Here is a 19449-nt window from a genome sequence, read left to right as displayed (position 1 = left end):
CAACAGTCAAGGATTAGGCCAGCCGCAACAAATTTGCATGTTTCAGGCTCGTATCCAGAACATTTATTCTATGCTTCAGTCAAATATAATGCTTAAAGATTAGTACTTTAACTTTAAACACTGCAGGAAGAGTTCATTGAAAGTTTTTATGGGGAATACAGATAAAATTATTTCCATACTTCAGAAAAGAATAATTTTATTTCAGCTGTGCAAGTTTATTTATTACAGAAATTCATAATGAGGGTATGCCAGCGTTTCTAAAGCATGAATCTCCCCAGCAAATAAATTTGGGCAATAATAAACAAAAAAGTCAAAACTTCAGCATAACTGCAACCTTGACCGATTTGCTAACATGGACTATTGGTGTATGGAATACACAAATTAGAATTTTGGTTGTCACCTTATGGTTTTGACTAATATGCTAGTTCAGACTAGTAACCCTCACATTCTGAAACCTCTACAATATCCACTGTAGTTAAGCAAGTTATGGGAAAATCTATTTTATAGTATCAAGTCTGTTGCCTGTCATTAAGAAAATACTGAGAATGCCAAGAAAAAGCACAATACATCAAGGAAGACCAGCAAAAGTAGTTTTTACTTCCCATTCTAACAGAGAAACTAATGTATGTAAAATTTTACTGCTGTATCTTTATTTTTCAGAACTCGTTCAGCTCTCTGATACATCAGGAAAATTACTATAATTAATCTATTCCAATCTTCATTTGAGAGTGATGCTGCTCAGTCCTAAAGTCAAGAGAAAGTACAGGACTCGTATAGCATTGCACCATAATTTTCAAGCACTACTGCATTGAAAGCACAGGAAAAGTCTAAAGGCTGCAATTATCCCAGTATACCATCAAGCTGTTCAAACTCTGAAACAAATATAGTCGAGTTTAATACTTTATGAAATTAATACATTGAAGCATCAAGAGTAAGGCCTCACGAAAGTAATTCCCCTGGACTATGTCTTCAATATAAATATAATATAAATGTCTTCAAAATAAATGAATTTTGATTGATTATTTCCATAAGCAATTACAAGAACTAAATGTATAGAATGCAACACAACATACAGTACAAGCCGTACAAGCCATACATCAAGCCTGGAAATATGACAAATCGTATGCACAGAAAATGATCAGAATTGTTTTAAATAGTTAAGAACTTTTAAGGGTGTGGTATCTGGTCAATGGCAGGTGCAGGTTGCAGCTTGTCCAGTTGTTCTTTACAGATAATTCAGTTTTAAGTTTAAAACATTTAAAAGATGACATCCACAGGCTCATGTGCAATAAATGCTACAATCCAAATAGAGTTTATGAAGTCCAGCGCCACCATGCCACTTTCATTCTGTCCCACACTGCAGAAAAGGAATCCAGAGCAGGACGTACATCTAGAGCGGTGAACTGGTACGTTGACTTGTCAATCTCACCTCCATCATAGTAATCAATCACATATCGTACTTCTCTTCCACAACGGTTCACAATCCAGTCATGTCGATCAAAGGGCAGTTCATACCTAGCAGTTTTAAAACAATCAATTGAGATCCCACAAGCTAATATTAAATACGTGCAGAGTTTTACAATTTAAATTTTGTCTCAAGCAAAGATGACCAGGTTCTCTGTCTTAATGGCTCACTTACCTGCATGCCATGGAGCCTCAATATAAAACACTAAATTCATGGTATGCTACTTCAAAACATTAAGCTCAAAAGTATTTATTTTTGTTTCTTTTTTATTGGATTTATGGGATGTGGGCTTCGTTGGCTAGGCCAGCATTTATTACCCATCCCTAATTGCCTCGAGGAGGTGATGGGGAGCTGCCTTCTTGAATCGCTGCAGTCCATGTGGTGTAGGTACATCCACTGTGCTGTTGGGAAGGGAGTTCCAGGATTTTGACCCAGCGACAGTGAAGGAACGGTGATATATTTGCAAGTCAGGGTGGCGAATGGCTTGGAGGGTAACTTCCAGGTGGTGGTGTTCCCATCTGTCTGCTGCCCTTGTCCTTCTAGATGGTAGCGGTTGTGGGTTTGGAAGGTGCTAAGAAGCCTTGGTGAGTTTCTGCAGTGCATCTTGTAGATGGTAGGACTTGAGCACAAAAATAAAGGCTGACACTCCAGTATACAATTGAAGGCGTGCTACATTATTGGAGCTGTTGTTTTTCAGATGAGACATTAAACTGAGGCTCCGTCTGCCCTTTAGGTGGGTGTAAAAATCCCATGGCAATATTTTGAAGAGTAGGGGGGGATATCCCCACTGTCCTGGTCAATAATTATCCCCAATCAACATCGCGCGCACACTATCTGATCATTATAATATTTGTGGGAGTTGGCTGTATGCAAATTGGCTGTCACCTTTCCTACTTTACAACTGTGATTTTACTTCAAACATACTTCATTAGCTTCAAAACGCATTGATACATCTGGTGGTTGTGCAAGTTTTTTTCTATGAAGAAGTGGAAAAGCAAGAAATAATGCTGAAAAGAAACAAAATAATATAAACGACAAAATGCCTTCTCATTTTCACTATCAGTAGGAGTGACCACCGCACAGTCCTTATGGAGACAAAGTCCCATCTTCACATGGAGGATGCCCTCCATCATGTTGTGTGGCGCTACCACCCTGCTAAATGAGATAGATTTCATACAGATCTAGCAACTTGAGACTGGGCATCCATGAGGCACTGTGGGCCATCAGCAGCAGCAGAGTTGTACTGCACCACAATCTGGAACCTCGTGGCTGGCATAACTCCACTCTACCATTACCATCAAGCCAGGGGATCAACCCTGGTTCAATGAATAGTGCAGGAGGAAATACCAGGAGCAGCACCAGCTGAGCTAACCAGCCTGTCACTAGTGGATTTAATGTTACCATTGTAAAAGCAGCACTAAGATGGCTTTTGCAAACCACCAAATGTGTGACATTGAAGAAAAAAAAGTGCCACATAAGGCCACAAATAAAAAAAGTGGTCTCAGGGCATGTAGGGTCATAGATTAGGTACTTCTTCTCAATGACATATTACATCTTTAGATGCCAGAATTTGTTCTTTTTTCACATCTGATGAAATTAAGCCAGTTTTGCAATTTGATTCAATGTTTTATTAATTGTATGTAAATCAACATGAAATTAATTGTAAACTGCAGCCACTCATTAGAATGTGATGGTTAATTTTATAAAAGGCCCAGATTTTGCTGTCAGTGAAATGACAACACTCATTGCTCAGCTCGAAGAAAGCTGCCCACAAAAATCTCGCAATCTGTGGTGTGGATTTCCCCTTTCTAATTTGAATCTAGCAACAAGTTACCTGACATTCCACAAATATACAATTAGTTTTTTTTTTAAAAAAGAGCTACAGAAGCTGTTCAACAGTAATCATGAACCTGGCACGCTGTTAAAATCCAGTCACACCTCATTCAGCTAGACAACTTTTTCAAGGATTTTTAGTGAGACTAATAACATAAAATGGTTCTCATCAGTTCAGTGATTTTTAATTGATTGCAGTTTGCGGGAACTTCAACAGCGCAACCTATGCAGAAGCGTAGGATCACAGACAGCAACTACGGGATGTTTAGCTGCGCATGTGAGGACTCCAGAAGTTGCTGCCAGTTTTAGTGGAGAAGTTACAGCGAATGTTGATAGTTTTGCTATCATTACTACCACAAAATCTGGGCTAATACAACTAACACACTTTTTAATGCCAATATAATGCCATATCATACAGTACAGCACAGGAAGCCATTCAACCCAGTGCATCTGCACCTGCTGCATCAAAGAGGAATCCAGTTATCTGCACTCCCCTGCTTTTCCCCCATACACCTGCAATATTTTCAAGTGTTTATCCAATTCCCCTGTGAAAGCTACCATTGGATCTGTACTCACCACCCTTCAGCTAATGCGAAACAACTTCAGAGGAGCAGGAGGAGGAATGGGCCATAGAGAGCCAGTCTGCTCCATCATTCAATATGAATCTAGCTGATCTACCTCAACTCCAGTTTCTCAGACTCAACCCATCCAAGGTTGGATGGGTGGAAGGTGAGTCAGTCAACATCTCAATGAGAAAATGAAGCAAACTAGGGAACAAATAATTCTTGTCTTCAAGGGAAGGGACTGGTGAGTAATCATATGTGGTGGAGCAAGTCAGCTTGGCACCATTCTCTACAACGCGGTTCCTAAACCCTCTATCTCTCCACCTCTATCACCTTTTAAAAAGCTTCTCAAGGCCAGCTCTTGAACCAGGTTTTTATTCACTTCCCTAATCTAGCCTTCCGTTGTTCAGTATTCAATTCCCTGTTTTAATTTGTGAAGTGCCTTGTGATTTTATGTTAATATACAAATGCAAATTGTCCTTGAAAAATATGAAATTCACATGCAAGTAAAATGATAATGCAAATTTGTATTAGTTTAAAAATATACATATGCAATCATTTCTGTATTAAAAGTGCAATAAAACAAATATTTATCTTCAGCACGGTTCTGTGAATAAGTTTTCAGCAACCTTTTCCTAATGTAGTGCTTCAAAATTCCAGCAGATGGTAGTCATTGCATATCGAAAAGAAGAAATAAGGCAGAAAATAAACTGTACAGGTGTACCCATGGTGATTCCCTGACCTTTAGCTCACTCACATTTAATATAAAAAGTAATTACATTAGATTGTTGATTGTTCTATAATGGTCATACATGTCCCAAACAATGGTAAAACAATGATTTATGTTCCCTCACCCTCAAAAGGGAATTCTTAACCTCAAAGTTTAATTAAAGTGAAGGTGCCACAGTCAGATTAAAAGGTTAACAGCCAAATCTATGGTATCATTGATGAGGATTAGGGACAGCATTTGAGCAAGTTTAACTGGCAGTACAACTAGGCTGGATTCAAGAAAATTTACTTTGAACAATACTGCAGCACAGAAGAATTTAAACCAGTTGGTTACCAAGTTCTCTTGCATGCCTTCTCTTACACACACACACACACACATCCATCCAAAGAGGTCTTATTTCTCCCGAAAACAACAAAAAACAATTTATTTACATCCTCAAAAAGATCATGCAATCTATGACTATTTGACACTTTAAAAAAAGTGTCCACTTCTTGCACAATCTAACTACATTAAGTAACACAACGAACAGTTCATAACATACCCAATTAAAGAACGAATCCGAGCTCTTGGTGAATATTCCTTAGCTTTTCCCCCAAAGCGGAGTAACGAAGGCCCACAGGGGCATTCCCTAAAAACAAAAGTATACCAAATATTTTTAATTTAACTAAATTGACATTAAAGCCCAATATTGCTCCCACAGTTTTATTATATGCATTGACTATTTAGAATATTATATAGCAGTGTGATTGAATTCATGTTTTCTGAACCTTAAGTTTTATTGGAAAATATGAAGAAATTATGATTCTGAGAAAGACCACCTGACAGTTTAAGGAGACAAAGAGAATGGCTGGAGTACATTTTAAGATATGACCAAGTACCAAAAGAATACTGGAACTCCTCCCCATGTGACACCACCCGAGTTGCAATGCTCCACAAATTCAGCCATGCAAGTAATGACCAGTAGTGCAAAGTTGCTCTAAAATTTCAAGATTTATAGATTAGAAGTGGGGACATTCACTGATGATTGCAGAGTGCACAGTCCCACTCATAACTTCTCAGATACTGAAGCAGTCTTTGTCAGCATGCATAAAGGCTTGCGCTGATAAGTAGCAAGGAACGTTTGTGCCACAAGTGTCTTGACATTGTAATGACCTTCTCCAAGAGAATCTAACCATACATAAAAACAAAGTGATGGAAAAATGCAGCAGGTCTGTCAGTATCTGTGGAAAGAGAAACAGAGTTAACGTTGAGTCCAATATGGCTTCTTTTCCAAGGAGTCATATTGGACTCGAAACATTAACTCTGTTTCCCTCTCCACAGATGCTGCCAGACCAGCTGAGTTCTTCCAGAATTTCCTGTTTCTATTTCAGTTTTCCAGCGTCTGCAGTATTTTGCTTTTATTTTAAAGAATCTAGCCAGTTGTGAATGGTGGAGGACAATGAAACAACCAACAGGAGGGTCCACGAATATCCCCATCCTCAATGATGGGGGAGCCCAGGCAGGCTGATGCATTTACAACAATCTTCAGCCACAAGAGATGAGTGGATGATCCATCTCAGCCTCCTCCTGACGTCCCCAGCATCACAGGTGCCAGTCTTCAGCCAATTCAACTCACTCCACATGATTTCAAGAAACGGCTGAAGGCACTGGATACTACAAAAGGATGGTGGCCCTGACGACATTCCAACAACAGGACTGAAGGCTTGTGCTCAAGAACTAATGCACCCTTAGCCAAGCTGTTCCAGTACAGCTACAACGCTGGCATCTACCTGGCAATGTGGAATACTGCCCAGGTATGTCCTGTCCACAAAAAGCAGGACAAATCCAACCCTACCCATTATTGCCCCATCAGTCTACTCTCGATCATCAGCAAAGTGATGGAAAGTGTCGCCGACAGTGCTATCAAGCAGCACTTACTCTGCAATAACCTGCTCTCTGATGTTCAGTTTGGGTTCCGCCAGGGCCACTCAGCTCCTGGCCTCATTACAGCCTTAGTCCGAACATGGACAAAAGAGCTGAACTCTGGAGGTGAGGTGAGGGTCACGGCCCTTGACATCAAGGCAACATTTGACTGAGTGTGGTATCAAGGGCCCTAGCAAAACTGGAGTCAATGGGAATCGGGGTGGGGGGGGGGATTTCTGCACTGGTCAGAGTCATACCTCGCACAAAGGAAGATGGTTGTGGTTGTTGGAGGTCAATCATCTAAGTCCCAGGATATCAATGCAGGAGTTCCTCAGGGTAGTGTCCTAGGCCCAACCATCTTCAGCTGATTCATCAAAGACCTCCCTACATAATAAGGTCAGAAGTGGGTATGTTTGATGATGATTGCATGATGTTCAGCACCATTTGCAGTTCCTCAGATACTGAAGCAGTCCTTGCCCATTTGCAGCAAGACCTTGGCACCATTCAGGCTTGGGATGATAAGTGGCGAGTAGCATTCACACCACACAAGTGCTGCACAATGACTATCTCCAACAAGAGAGCATCCAACAATCTCCCCTCGACATTCAATGGCATTACTATCACGGAATCCCCCAATCAACATACTGGGAGGGGTTACTATTGACCAGAAACTGAACTGGACTAGCCACATAAATACTGTGGCTACAAAAGCAGGTCAGAATTCTAAGCGAGTAACTCACCTCCTGGCTCCCCAAAACCTGTCCACCATCAACAAGGCACAAGTCAACATTGTAATGGAATACCCTCCACTTGCCTGGATGAGTGCAGTTCAAGAAGTTCAACACCATTCGGGACAAAGCAGCCCTCTTGATTGGCACCCAATCCACCATGTTGACATTCACTCCTTCCACCACTGACACACACTGGCAGCAGTATGTAATATATACAAGATGCACTGCAACAACTCAACAATACTTCTTCCAAACCCACAACTTCAACCACCTAGATGAATGAAGGCAGCAAGTGCATGGGAACACCACCTGCAAGTTCCCCTCCAAGTCAGATTCCATCCTGCCTTGGAAATCCTTCACTATCACTGGATTAAAAGGCTTGGAACTCCCACCTAACACTGTGGGTCTACCTACATCAGAAAGATTGCAGTGGTTCAAGGCAGCTCGCAATCACCTTCGAGGAAAATTATAGATGGGCAATAAATTACCTTGGCAGCAATTTCATCATCCCATGAATGAATAAAAACTTTAAAATTGTACTGATGTTTGTTTCTATAAGGATTTTAAGTAAATGGAATGTATATACATATTTTATTCATATTTTTATAGATGAAAGTTAGCTGGATTAAAATTTTTTAAAACTACAAATGGTAATGTAAACACAAACATTCCCCAAAGGTGTGGGCAATATCCGAGTGCAGACTGGATTAACAAACTCCTTTTCATTTTCCAGAAAGTTAAATATTCCGCAATTGGAAACAGAAAACGCTGGAAATACTCAGCAAGTCTTGCAGCAACTGTGAAGAGAGAAACAGAGTTAACCTTTCAGGCTGGTGAACTGCTGAGTTCTGCCAAAACGTCATTGACCTGAAACTTTCAGCTTTCTCTCTTCACAGATGGTGCGAGATCTGCTGAGCATGTATTTCCAGCATTAACATCTCACATCTCCAGCATCCACAGTACTTAACTCTTAAATATTCAGCAATTTAATCCAAAAAGAAACCGTTATACATACTGACTACAAAATAATCTAAGATATGAAAGCAAGCAATTATTGATAAATATTTAAAAAATAGATTCAACAACAAAAATCCAATCTAACAAAATTATATACCTTAGAAGTTGCATATTAAGTGAATAAATGGAAATGAACTTGATATTGGGATATTATCACCAGGTCTAGCACGATTTAAATCATGTTGACTATATGCAAGAAAATCTGTTTACACAGGCTGTTAAGTCTGTCCCAACCCATGTGTTTTTAAACTGCTGATTGCATTGTAATAGATGTGAACTATTGTTACAAGTGAGATAGACAGGTTAAACGAATGGGCAAGAACTTGGCAAATGGAACACAATATGGGGAAGTGTGAAGTTATCCACTTTGGTAGGAAAAATAGAAAAAGCAGAGTTTGGATGAAAAGTCACAGACCTGAAACATTAACTCTTGTTTCTCTCCTCACAATGCAACCAGGTCTGTTGAATGTTTTCAGCATTTGTGTTTTACTTTAGAAAAGTAGAATATCTTTCAAATGGTGAGAAACTAGGAAATGTTGGTACTCAGAGGGACCTGCGTATTCTTGTTCATGAATCACAGAAAGTTAACATGCGAGTACAAGCAAACAATTAGAAAAGCAACTGGTATGGTATACTCCAATCCCTTTGTAATAAAGACTGAGTGAAGAAATCTTAATACAATTATAATGGACCTGGGTGAGACCATACCTGCAGCCTGTGTACAATTTTGGTCTCTTTTCCTTAGGTAGGGTGCTTCCCTTAGAGGGAGTGCAACAAAGGTTCACTAAACTAATTAAAGGGATGAGGGGATTATTCTTTTGAGAGAGATTCAGCAGACTAATCTTATATTCCCCAAATGTGGAAGGGTAGAAAGTGACCTCATCAAAATACACAGAATTCTTTCGCGGCTTGATAGAATGGATGGTGAGGGTATGCTTCCCCTGGTTGGGGAGTCTAGAAATCGGGCTCAATCTTAGAATGAGGGGATCAGCCATTTAGGACAGAGATGAAGAGAAATTTCTTCACAGAGCTGTGGGTCTTTGGAATTTTCTGACCCAGAGAGCTGTGGATGTTCAGTCACTAAGTATATTAAAGAGAGAGATATATCACATTTTTAGATATTAAGGGAATTAAAGGATGTTGGAATTAGTGCAGGAAAGTGAAGTTGAGGTAGATGATCAACTACGATGATAATGAATGGTGGAGCACACCTGAAGGATTGAATGGTCTACTCCTGCTCCTTTATTTACATTCTTATGACCCAATAATAGGTAACAGTATATTTCGCAATGGGTATTACAAATGGCTGCAGTACTAAATTTCTAAGTATTTATGGTTTTGACACGACCAAAGTTGCAAACATTGCAAAGGCATTTAACAAACTATTACACCCATTTAAGTAAAACATTTGTCAGCAAAAATAGATTAAGACCATATTCTTCCCATTTTTCATTGCTTCTATTATGATGCTATTTTAAGCCAGAAGTTTTCAACATCACAGCTGACTAAAGTGTACCTGGGCAGTTCGAAAAGAGCAAGCACAGAGCACGATGAATAAATCAAGTGTGTGATGAATGCGTGCCTGCAGAACATAGTTGACTGGTCAGTCAGTTGCAATGTTGAAAACCAATTTCAGTCACCGCCAAGATTGTAGCTTCCAAACAGGGTTCAATGGCTTAATTGAATTCCAGATGGTAATATTTTAGTTCACTTAAATATCTGGAAAACAGAGGAAATCATATGAAAGAATTTCTAAGCAGAGAATTCTCACAAAGCAGCAAGGGAAATGTCAAGGTTCTAGAGCAGAGCAGCATTTTGGGTAAAATTAAGTAGGCTGGCCAGGAATAGACAGAGTAAGAAAGGTATAGGGCATGAGTGATGAAGGGGACGTCAGGGAAAATTAGTAAAAAGTCAAAGCTAAAAGCACTATTTCTGAATGCACGAAGCATTTGCAACATATTAGTTGAGTTAAAGCATCAATAGAAATTAATAGGTTTGATCCAACAGTCATTCCAAAGACATGTTTGCAGGGTGACTAAGGTTGGGAACTAAATATTCCAATATGTTTAATTTTTAGAAGAGATAGGCAAAAGGAAAAAAGTAGAAGGGGTAGCCCTGATAATGAAGGATGTGATAAAGGCAGTAGAGAGAAAGGATTTTAAGCTCAGAGAATTAATTATAATGAGTTTGGGTGACGCTTAGAAACAGCAAGGGGCAGAAAACATTGGTGGGGGTATTTATAGGCTCGCTAACAACAGTTGTAATAGGGCAGATTGTAAACCAGGAAATTAGAGTCACATGTAACAAGAGTAATACAGTAAGCATGGGGAACTTTAATCTTCATATAGGCCGGGCAAACCAGATTTGCAGTAATAGTGTGGAGGACAATTTCATGGAATGTACACAAGTTAATTTGAGATCAGTACGTCAAGGAGCCAACTAAGGGACAGACTATTTTAGAACCAGCATTGCGCAATGAGGAATGATTAATTAATAACTTTGTAGTAAAGGGGCCCGTAGGGAAGAGTGACCATGATAGAATTGAGGATTGGTTAACAGACAAAAAACAGAGTAGGAATAAACAGGATATTTTCAGTTGGCAGCCTGTAACTAGCAGGGTACTGCAGCATCAGTACTTGGGCGTCAACTATTTATAACCTATATCAATGACTTGCATGAGGGGACTGAGCGTAATATATCCAAGTTTGCTGACAATACAAAGTTGGGTGAGAAAGTTATCAGTAAGGCGGACAAAAAGGTGATGCAGATGGATATAGACAGGTTGGGTGAGTGGGAAAGAACATGGAAGATGTGATAAAGTGTGAAATTAAATAAACCTTAGTACAATCATACAGGGCATTGGTGAGGCCACACCTAGAGCAGTGTAAAATTTTGGTCCCCTTACCCAAGGAAAGACAGACTTGCCGTAGGAGGAGTGCAACAAAGGTTCACTAGACTTTTTCTAGGCTGAATGGATTGTCCTATGAGGAGAGGCTAAGTAGACTAGGCCTATATTTCCTGGAGTTTAAAAGAATGTCAGGTGATCTAATTAAAACATATAAAAGACTTAAAGGACTTGACAGGGTCTCTGCTGTGAAAATACTTTCACTGGATGGGTGAAGTGGGGACAAGGGATCTTATATTAGTAGGGTTAATATTAAAATGCTCTATTAATCTTAAAATAAGCACTATAGTTATGAGGGTTCCTTTCTTAGGCATAATCGGATACTTCATCAAAGGTGGCTCTGGGGATGCTGGCTCAGCAGCTAGCAATAACAGCCTTAACAGCCTGTATGAACATACTATTCATTGCTATGTATAGGAAGCAAAGGGGAACCGAATACCAGCAAAGATGGTTGAGTCACCATGGAAATTAGCAGACACAAGGCTGAAAGTTGAGATAATGGGAACATCTGCTGGGCCTGCATGATCCAGGTCACTGATGGAATAGTAGGGTTAAGGATTAATGACTGTCACAAAACATTCTACTGAAAGAAGAACGCTAAGAACTATGAATATGTGCTGTAAACTGTATCATTGAGAAGTTCCTTGGGTGACTGAGATCTTCTCCCTTGCGTATGCTGAAATAAAAATCTTTGCTTGTTTGAATTCCTCAGACCCGAGAGTACCACAACAACAGGGAATCTAGAACATGGGGTTACAGTCTCAGAATAAAGGGACAGCCCTTTAGAACCAAGATAAGGAGAAACTTCTTCAGAGTTGCAAATCAGAATGGTCTATCCTAGAGGGCTGTGGATACTCAGTCATTGAGATACATTTTTGAGTACTGAGGGAATTAAGGACTATGGGGACAGTGCAGGAAAGTGGAGTTGAGGTACAAGATCAGCTGTCATCTTATCAAATGGTGCAGGAGACTCAAAAGGGCCAAATGGCTTTCTCCAGCTCCTAGTTATGTTAAGTGGGAAATTCACTTACGTGGCCTCCACTGTACTACCATCAGTATCACCAAGTTCTTGCCCACAAAATAAAATCCGTATCATTTCCTTTTAAGTTCCCTGCATTGATGCTTCAAACTAAAAAATAGAAGTCTTATTACAGGCAAATGGAAATAACTAACACGCAAACTGATATGTACTTTCAGAACCAAAAAGACCGCAAACCTTCTGAGAATGGTGGATATTTAGCCTTCCAAGTTTTCATTTTAGTTAAGTGAAACAGTAATGCAATAAATCAGAGCTTGATACACTACAATGTCAATTTCATTTCATAACCCCAGCAACAGACAGCTTCCACTGTGCTGCTCAATAAATGCATCCATTATGAACTATGAACTAACTTGGCATGGAGTGCTTCCCACTTGAGTATTTCATTCCAGGCCTGTTCATTGTTCTGATTATGGATCTTAATAATGTTTGACATATCATTAGCTGTAACATCTTCATTCCGCCAGCGCCACCTGTAAAATAATTACAGAATGGAATATAATTTTAAACCAAGGCACTGAATGCTTCGTCACTGTTAAAATAATCCATTTTCTTCAGCAAAACACAAAATTATAGCGAATGAAATGAATGTTGAATTATAGAATATAAAACTGTGGCCCTTTTCATATTCAACACTTAATAACCAGAAGATAGCACTACGTCAATGATGAATACTAGGCACTCTGTAGTGGGATAAAGAAAACCATTTTCATTTATTGACAACATACAGTTCTACCATCATAGGGTTTAAGCTCATATTTCTATATTCTATTTTTAAAATCTGCCTTTCCTCTCTGGAGGTCTTGCTGGGGTATGGCTCTCTGTGTCAGCAATCTCCACTTGCCACTGTGAGAGGATAGACAATGAGTGTCAAGAGACTTTTACCCACGGAGGCATCAGAGCTGAGCCCAGCTAAGACTTCACATCCCACCCCTATACGAGGTAACTGGAGGGCAATTAGGAACAGGAATTTTGCTGGTTTCCCCATACCGTCAGTTTTAATTCTTCCATCTGCATTCCCTTCCCTTCGAGTTCTTCACAGAAACTACAATTTTGTTTTCAAGTGTATCTACACAAGTGTAGCTGCGTGATTCAGACTACAGACAGAATCAGAATTTAACCTGCAAGCACCAGATTGCCAAGTGGCATTCCTTTGCTTAACCCATGGCTGACAGTAGTAATGGAATCTGATATTCAAGCTCCATAACCATTCCCTCCATAGGAACAAAAATAGGCCATTCAGCCCTGAGCCTGCTTCTGCTCATTAGAGCATGGTGGTCATCAACCTCAATGCTATTTCCCTGCACTATCCCCCTATCCTTGGATGTCATTAGTATCTAGAAATCTATTGATCTCCAGCTTGAACATAATGATTGAGCTTCCACAGCCTTCCGGGGTAGAGAATCCCAAGATTCACCACTCCCCGAGTGAAGAAATTCCTCCTCAGTCCTAAATGGCCTACTCCTTTTTCTGAGGCTATGTCTCCTGGTTCTAGGCTCCCCCAGTCAAAGGAAGCATCCTTTCTGCATTTACCCTATTTGGCCCCTTAAGAATTTTGTTATTTGCAGAGATCACACCTCATTCTTCTAAACTCTGGCTCTGTATTCTTTAGTCTCCTTAATCTCTCCTCAAAGGACAGCCATCCCAGGAATTAGTCTGGTGAACCTCCACTGAACTCCCTCTAGGTCAAGTATATCCTTCCTTAGGTTAGGAGACCGAACTGTACATAGTGCTCCAGGTGCAGTCTAACCAAGGCTCTATACAATTGAAGCAAGACATCTTTACTCCTGCACTCAAATCCTCTTGCAATAAAGGCCAACGGACCAACTGACTTCCTAATTGCTTGTGCATCTGCAGCTTAGCTTTCAGTGATTTATGAACAAGGACACCCAGGTCCCTTTGGACATCAACACTTCCCAGTCTCTTACCAATTAAGAAATGCTCTGCACCTCAATTCTTCCTATCAGTGGATAACCTCACACTTATCCACATTATATTCCACCTCTCATTAAGCCTGTCAAAATCCCATTGAAGCCTCTTTGCATCATCCTCTCAAATCATATTCCCATCTAGTTTTGTGTCATCCACAAACTTGGAAATATTACATTTGGTTCCCACATCCAAATCAATGATATAGATTGTGAACAGCTGGGGCCCCAAGTACTGATTCTTGTAGTACCCACTAGTCACAGCCTACCAACCTGAGAATGACGTTTATTCCTACTCTGTTTTCTGTCTGTTAACCAATCCTAAATCCATGCCAGTATATTAACCCCAATCCCATGTGCTCTAATTGTGTTTACTAACCTCCTGTGTGGGGCCTTTTCAAAAGCCTTCTGAAAATCCAAATACACCACATCCACCAGTTCCTCCTTACCTATTCTGTTAGTAACATTCTCAAAAAACACCAACGGGTATACTATTAGCAACTATGTAATAATAAACCTTTGTCTGCTTACCCTTTCCTGACCATTGCATTCCAAAACATCTGCTCAGAAGGATATACCCAATGCTTGTCTGAAAAAGTCCTAGGAATGGAAGACTCCTCTCTGGCTACAGAAAGTGGAAATGGCTGATCTGGTGATGGCTTCTGATTAGGTGGTGGCATCTACAAAACAAAGTGATAAGGATCTTATGCATACAATTACTAACTTCCCCACCCCCTCCCCACCTCATCCTCCCTGTACCCCCAAAAAATTACAAAGATATCATATAGCTTTTCCTAAAGACAAAAAAGGTAAACACAGCTCCCATTGAACAGAATTGATTTCACAACACTGAATCTTAAGAAAATACAAAACTCAAAATTTGAAACCACCATCCACATTCACTGTTCTAATGCTAATTTCAGCTGAAGTAAAATTTATGTTCCCCAGAAAAATTCTCCTCTGGTACAGCTAAGCTATGCAGTCTACCTACATTCCCTGTAACATGTGGTAAGATTTCTATTACTTCTTTACAAGAAAGGCATAGCAGAAATAATTTATTAGAAGGTGTAATACGTTGGATTCAGTAATAAAATTGTCACTACGCAACATCTTTGATGTGCCACACTTCAACTGCTCAACCAATCAACAATTATCACAAGCATATAAAGAGAAGAATTAAAGCATCACATTTTGTTGAAAAACAACATATTATAGTCTACTCAAGACATTCACCTTACTCCATAAGGTTTTTAAAATAATTAGCAAGTCATTTTTTGCCCTGTGTTACTGAACACAATAAAATGTTGCTGAATCAGAATGTATTAAGTTATGAAATAAAAAAATCAGGATGTGTGGCTGTGTACAGAATAATTTGACATTATTTGTGCCTTTGTGGCTTCTTGACACAGGGGACAGAATCTTCTGGTCGGCGTGTGGGGGCAGGGCATGCATCCCAATGTCACCGCACATCATTCCAATCTTCAGTTTGGCAGGCGCGCACCAGAAGTGGCTGCGCCCCCGCCAAACTGTAAAAGGCCTGTTAAGGCCATTAATCACCTCATTAAAGTCATTGCCAGGGTTGCCCGTCTAACCTTAAGGTTGGTGGGCAGGTGAAGAGCCCAGGCAGCCATCACATTTTCCATGGGCGGGACGACGTTTCATGGAGGGTTTATAAGTTTAACAAAATTTTTTATTAAAATTCATTGACATGTCCCAACTCATGTGACACTGTTACACGATGGGACATGTCTGAATAATTAAAAAAAAATTTTTTCAATGTTTTCATAATCAAAGTAATTTCCCTGAGGCAGCTCTGTGCCTCAAGGAGATTTCTGCACTCTTTCAAACTGCTGCACGCCCACCCGCGCCTACTCCTGCCAAGCCCGCCCAAGGGGGAGAAAATTTTCCCCAGGGTTTTCTTTATCCCCTCAGTCTGTGTCTCTAAGGAAGGGTAGCAGTGAAACACTAAATCACAAGTGGAAAAAACAGACATTAGCATTTGAAAGATTAAGACAAATCCTGTCTTACTTACCATATTACTGGGGTCAATATCATCTTCTGTTTGCGGTTTGTTAGCTGTTTTCATGGGACACTCCACGTATTCATATGCCTTCTCCTGATGTGCAGGCACAGGATAAGATGCATTCTCTATTGAGGTAGTTGTTGCAGCTGCCTGATGCATTGGACAACCTGATGGAACACGGGTTGTAAACAAAACAAACAATTCAAATCAGTGAATCATTACAATTAACTGTATCGATGCTGTCGTGCAATGACAGCCTTGAAATTCTGTTGTTTGTGTTGGAGCACAAAAGCTACATTTCTTTGTTAGGTTAAAAGCATCACGAAAGCAGCAAAGTAACAAAAGTATTAAATATTTGAACATTAATATTCACAGCATATTGCCCAAGCCAATGAGTTTAAAATACTTGTTTGTGCATAATGCTAATATCACAGATGTCTGAAGAACTATATAGTGACAATACCAGTACTTTCTAATATACTAAATAAGTTGCCATCATTCTGAAGGGACTCTAAAATAAATCCAAGGTATATTTTAAACTTGTCAATAGTGATAAGAGTCTCCAAAAATTTGCTTAACATAAAACGGTTTGCAAGAAAGAATTTTACAAGTTGGCGGCACAACATATTTGAAGCTTCAGGTAAAAAAAATTCTGGCGCCAACATTTTTAAAATGTTTACCTTCCTTCTTGGCTTGATGCATAGGACATTCTGACGGTAATGTTGCTTGTGGCGTAACAGTAGCTGAAGCTGTTTGCGCATTGTTAGGTAGCGCTGATGTGGATACTCCCATTCTTTGAATGACTTAAGGCCTCAAGTAACTGCTGTGGAACATGGTAAGTCCTTTAAACTTAGAGAACAAGCAACAATCCTACCATAAGCTGAATGCAATGTGAGCTCTGCAGTATTATAAATGTTTAAAACATCAAAATGTCAGTATTTACCCAACACATTGGTTATAATTAATAACATACAAAGCAGACTACTTGTTCTTTTAAATCAATATGTGATTAAGAGAAAAATCAACCTAACAAGACTCTTGCAAAAATTTTTTTTAAACAATTTCCATACTTAAATATGCAGGCACACAAGAATTTATTTTCACTTATTGAATGAAAAAACCCAGTTTCCATGATGGTAAATAATTATCTCTACCACAATCAGATAGTTAAACTGTCAGCCTTCACTCAGTGGTATGTCTCTATCTTGTGATAAAAACAAAAAGCTAAAAGCTACTGCGGATGCTGGAAATCCAAAACAAAAACAGAATTACCTGGAAAAACTCAGCAGGTCTGGCAGCATCGGTGGAGAAGAAATCAGTCAACGTTTCGAGTCTTCATGACCCGCTGAGTTTTTCCAGGTAATTCTGTTTTTGTCTCTATCCTGTGTTTGAAGGCTTTGGGTTCAAGCCCCATTTTAGATTTGAGCATGTAATCTTAACAAACACCACAGTGCAGTAGTGAGGGAATGCACTGTTCAAGGTGTCATTTTCCCAATAAGGTGCTAAACTGAGCCCCTGTTTGTCCACTCAAGTGGGCATAAAATACTCTATGCAAGTATTTGAAGAGATGGGGAGTTCTCTCAGGGTCCTGGCCAACATTTATCCTTTAATCAATACCAGTAAAAACGATTAGCCAGTCAGTTATCACACCACAGGATCTTGCTAGAAGCTAGGAACACATCTGCTGACATTACAATGCTGATTACAGCGACTGATGTACATTTCAAGCGTAAAGTGCTCTGAGACATAGAAAAGGTGCTAGATAAATGCAAATTCCTTCTTACATAATCATGATCAATGGGAAGATTTCAGTTATCACATACCAACTGGCAATTACATTGCTACACTGACCATTGTAAATAGTAAAAACGCAAAAGTTCTAAGTCATGAACTTAATTCCTCCAGTAAACGTTGGCCATGATTAAAATTTATATTCTCCAGGCATCAAGAATACTTATACTCAACCTATTGCATACAACTATTTGCATTTGTGACAGCATCATTGACAGAAAAAGCATAACATGCTTCAATAATCAAATTGCAGTCTTGGTGCTGATGTTGTAAATGAGGGGAGTGTGTGATCTCTAAACATATAGAGGGGCGAGACGAGACGGGGGGGGCGGGAGAGGGGCGAGACGAGACGGCGGGGTGGGGGGGGAAGAGAGAGAGACGAGACAGCGGCGGGGGGGGGAAGAGAGAGACGGGGGGGGGTGTGAGATAGCGACAGAGCCCCCTGACAATCCCGGCCTTACCTCCTCCTCCGGCTTCTCGAATTCTCTGCTCAAGGTTAACTCCCACAACCCCCCGCGCCGCCGATAGACCGCTTCCCATTTACGTCACTTCCTGTTCTCCGGCCACGCCCACTTCATGTCGTCAACAAAGCCCAGCTCCAGGACCGGGGTCAGTGTGAATTACCCCTGCTTGCCAGCATGACAAGGTGCATACTAATTATCCTTAAAGGTGTCGTGGTCATACACAGCTGCAGTAAAGGAAGGAAAGACTTACAGTTATATCACGCTTTTCACGACCTCAGGATATTCTTTTACAGCAGATGAGTTACTTTTGAAGTGTAATCACTGTTAGGATGTAGAAAACACAGGAGGTCATGTTCTTGTGAAGTTGACCGAGGGATAAATATTCACTAGGACACTGCAGATCTCTCCCCAGCTCTTTTTCAAAATAGCGCCAAGGAATCTTTCACATCCACCTGAAAGGGCAGACACGGCCATGGTTTTGAGTCCCATCTAAAAGACAGCACCCCCAACAGTGCAGCACTCCCTGAGTACTGCACTGTCAGCCTTAATTTTTGTGCTCACCTCGTGGAGTGCGACTGCTGTGGCTCAGTTCGTAGCACCCTCACCTTTGAATCAGAGGGTTGTGGGTTCATGTCCCACTCCCGGAAACCAAGAACTGTGATTGTATTCGAAAGAGTTGCAATCTGTGACTGTTGATAATTCGAAAGAGTTGAACCCAGAACCTTCTGTCTTTGAGTTAAAAATACTACCCACTGAGCCACAGGGCTGAAGCAGCTATTTTAATATTTCAATTGACTCAGCATCTAATAACCCTTTGTTCTGGATTCCCTTACAAGGAGGAAATAGTTTTTCTATATACCCCACTGAATCGTTTTTTCCATTTCAAACACAAAGCCACCCTCAACCTTCTAAACTCAAGGCAACACCACTGACCTAGGAACTGGGGAATTGTGGAAGAGATGTACACAAATCACTACATTCTCCTCCAGAGGTCCCCAGCATCATTGATGCCAGTCTTCAGCTAATTCGATTCGCTCAATGTAATATCAGGAAATGGC

The 19449-nt window shown here is 40.2% G+C and overlaps 1 protein-coding gene across 2 annotated transcripts; it reads right to left on the bottom strand.

The window, feature by feature from the left end:
* Positions 1-179: 179 nt before the first annotated feature.
* On the bottom strand, positions 180-16956 carry hccsb (holocytochrome c synthase b). 2 transcript variants are annotated; one of them, XM_078560825.1, is made up of 6 exons: positions 16817-16956; positions 16146-16303; positions 14645-14793; positions 12539-12658; positions 5133-5219; positions 180-1515 (listed from the first exon to the last, which is right to left on the bottom strand). In XM_078560825.1, exons 1-6 carry the CDS (start codon positions 16926-16928, stop codon positions 1314-1316), a joined length of 828 nt encoding a protein of 275 aa, XP_078416951.1. In that variant the 5' UTR covers positions 16929-16956; the 3' UTR covers positions 180-1313. The 2 variants fall into 2 exon arrangements, with proteins under 2 accessions (XP_078416951.1, XP_078416952.1); XM_078560826.1 differs by lacking the exon at positions 5133-5219.
* Positions 16957-19449: the final 2493 nt, after the last annotated feature.

This window comes from Cetorhinus maximus, chromosome 17, assembly GCF_964194155.1.
Source record: "Cetorhinus maximus chromosome 17, sCetMax3.hap1.1, whole genome shotgun sequence".
Taxonomy (NCBI): Eukaryota; Metazoa; Chordata; class Chondrichthyes; order Lamniformes; family Cetorhinidae; genus Cetorhinus; species Cetorhinus maximus.
Note: the sequence above shows the minus strand (reverse complement) of the source record. Positions and strands in the feature narration are given on the sequence as shown.

Coding starts and splice junctions, on each gene's coding strand:
- hccsb (XM_078560825.1), bottom strand. CDS start 16,928: ATGGGAGTATCCACATCAGCGCTACCTAACAATGCGCAAACAGCTTCA. Junction 14,794..16,145: donor ATATTGACCCCAGTAATATG/GTAAGTAAGACA, acceptor TTTGTTTTGTAG/ATGCCACCACCTAATCAGAA. Junction 1,516..5,132: donor CGGATTCGTTCTTTAATTGG/GTATGTTATGAA, acceptor TAAAACTGCTAG/GTATGAACTGCCCTTTGATC.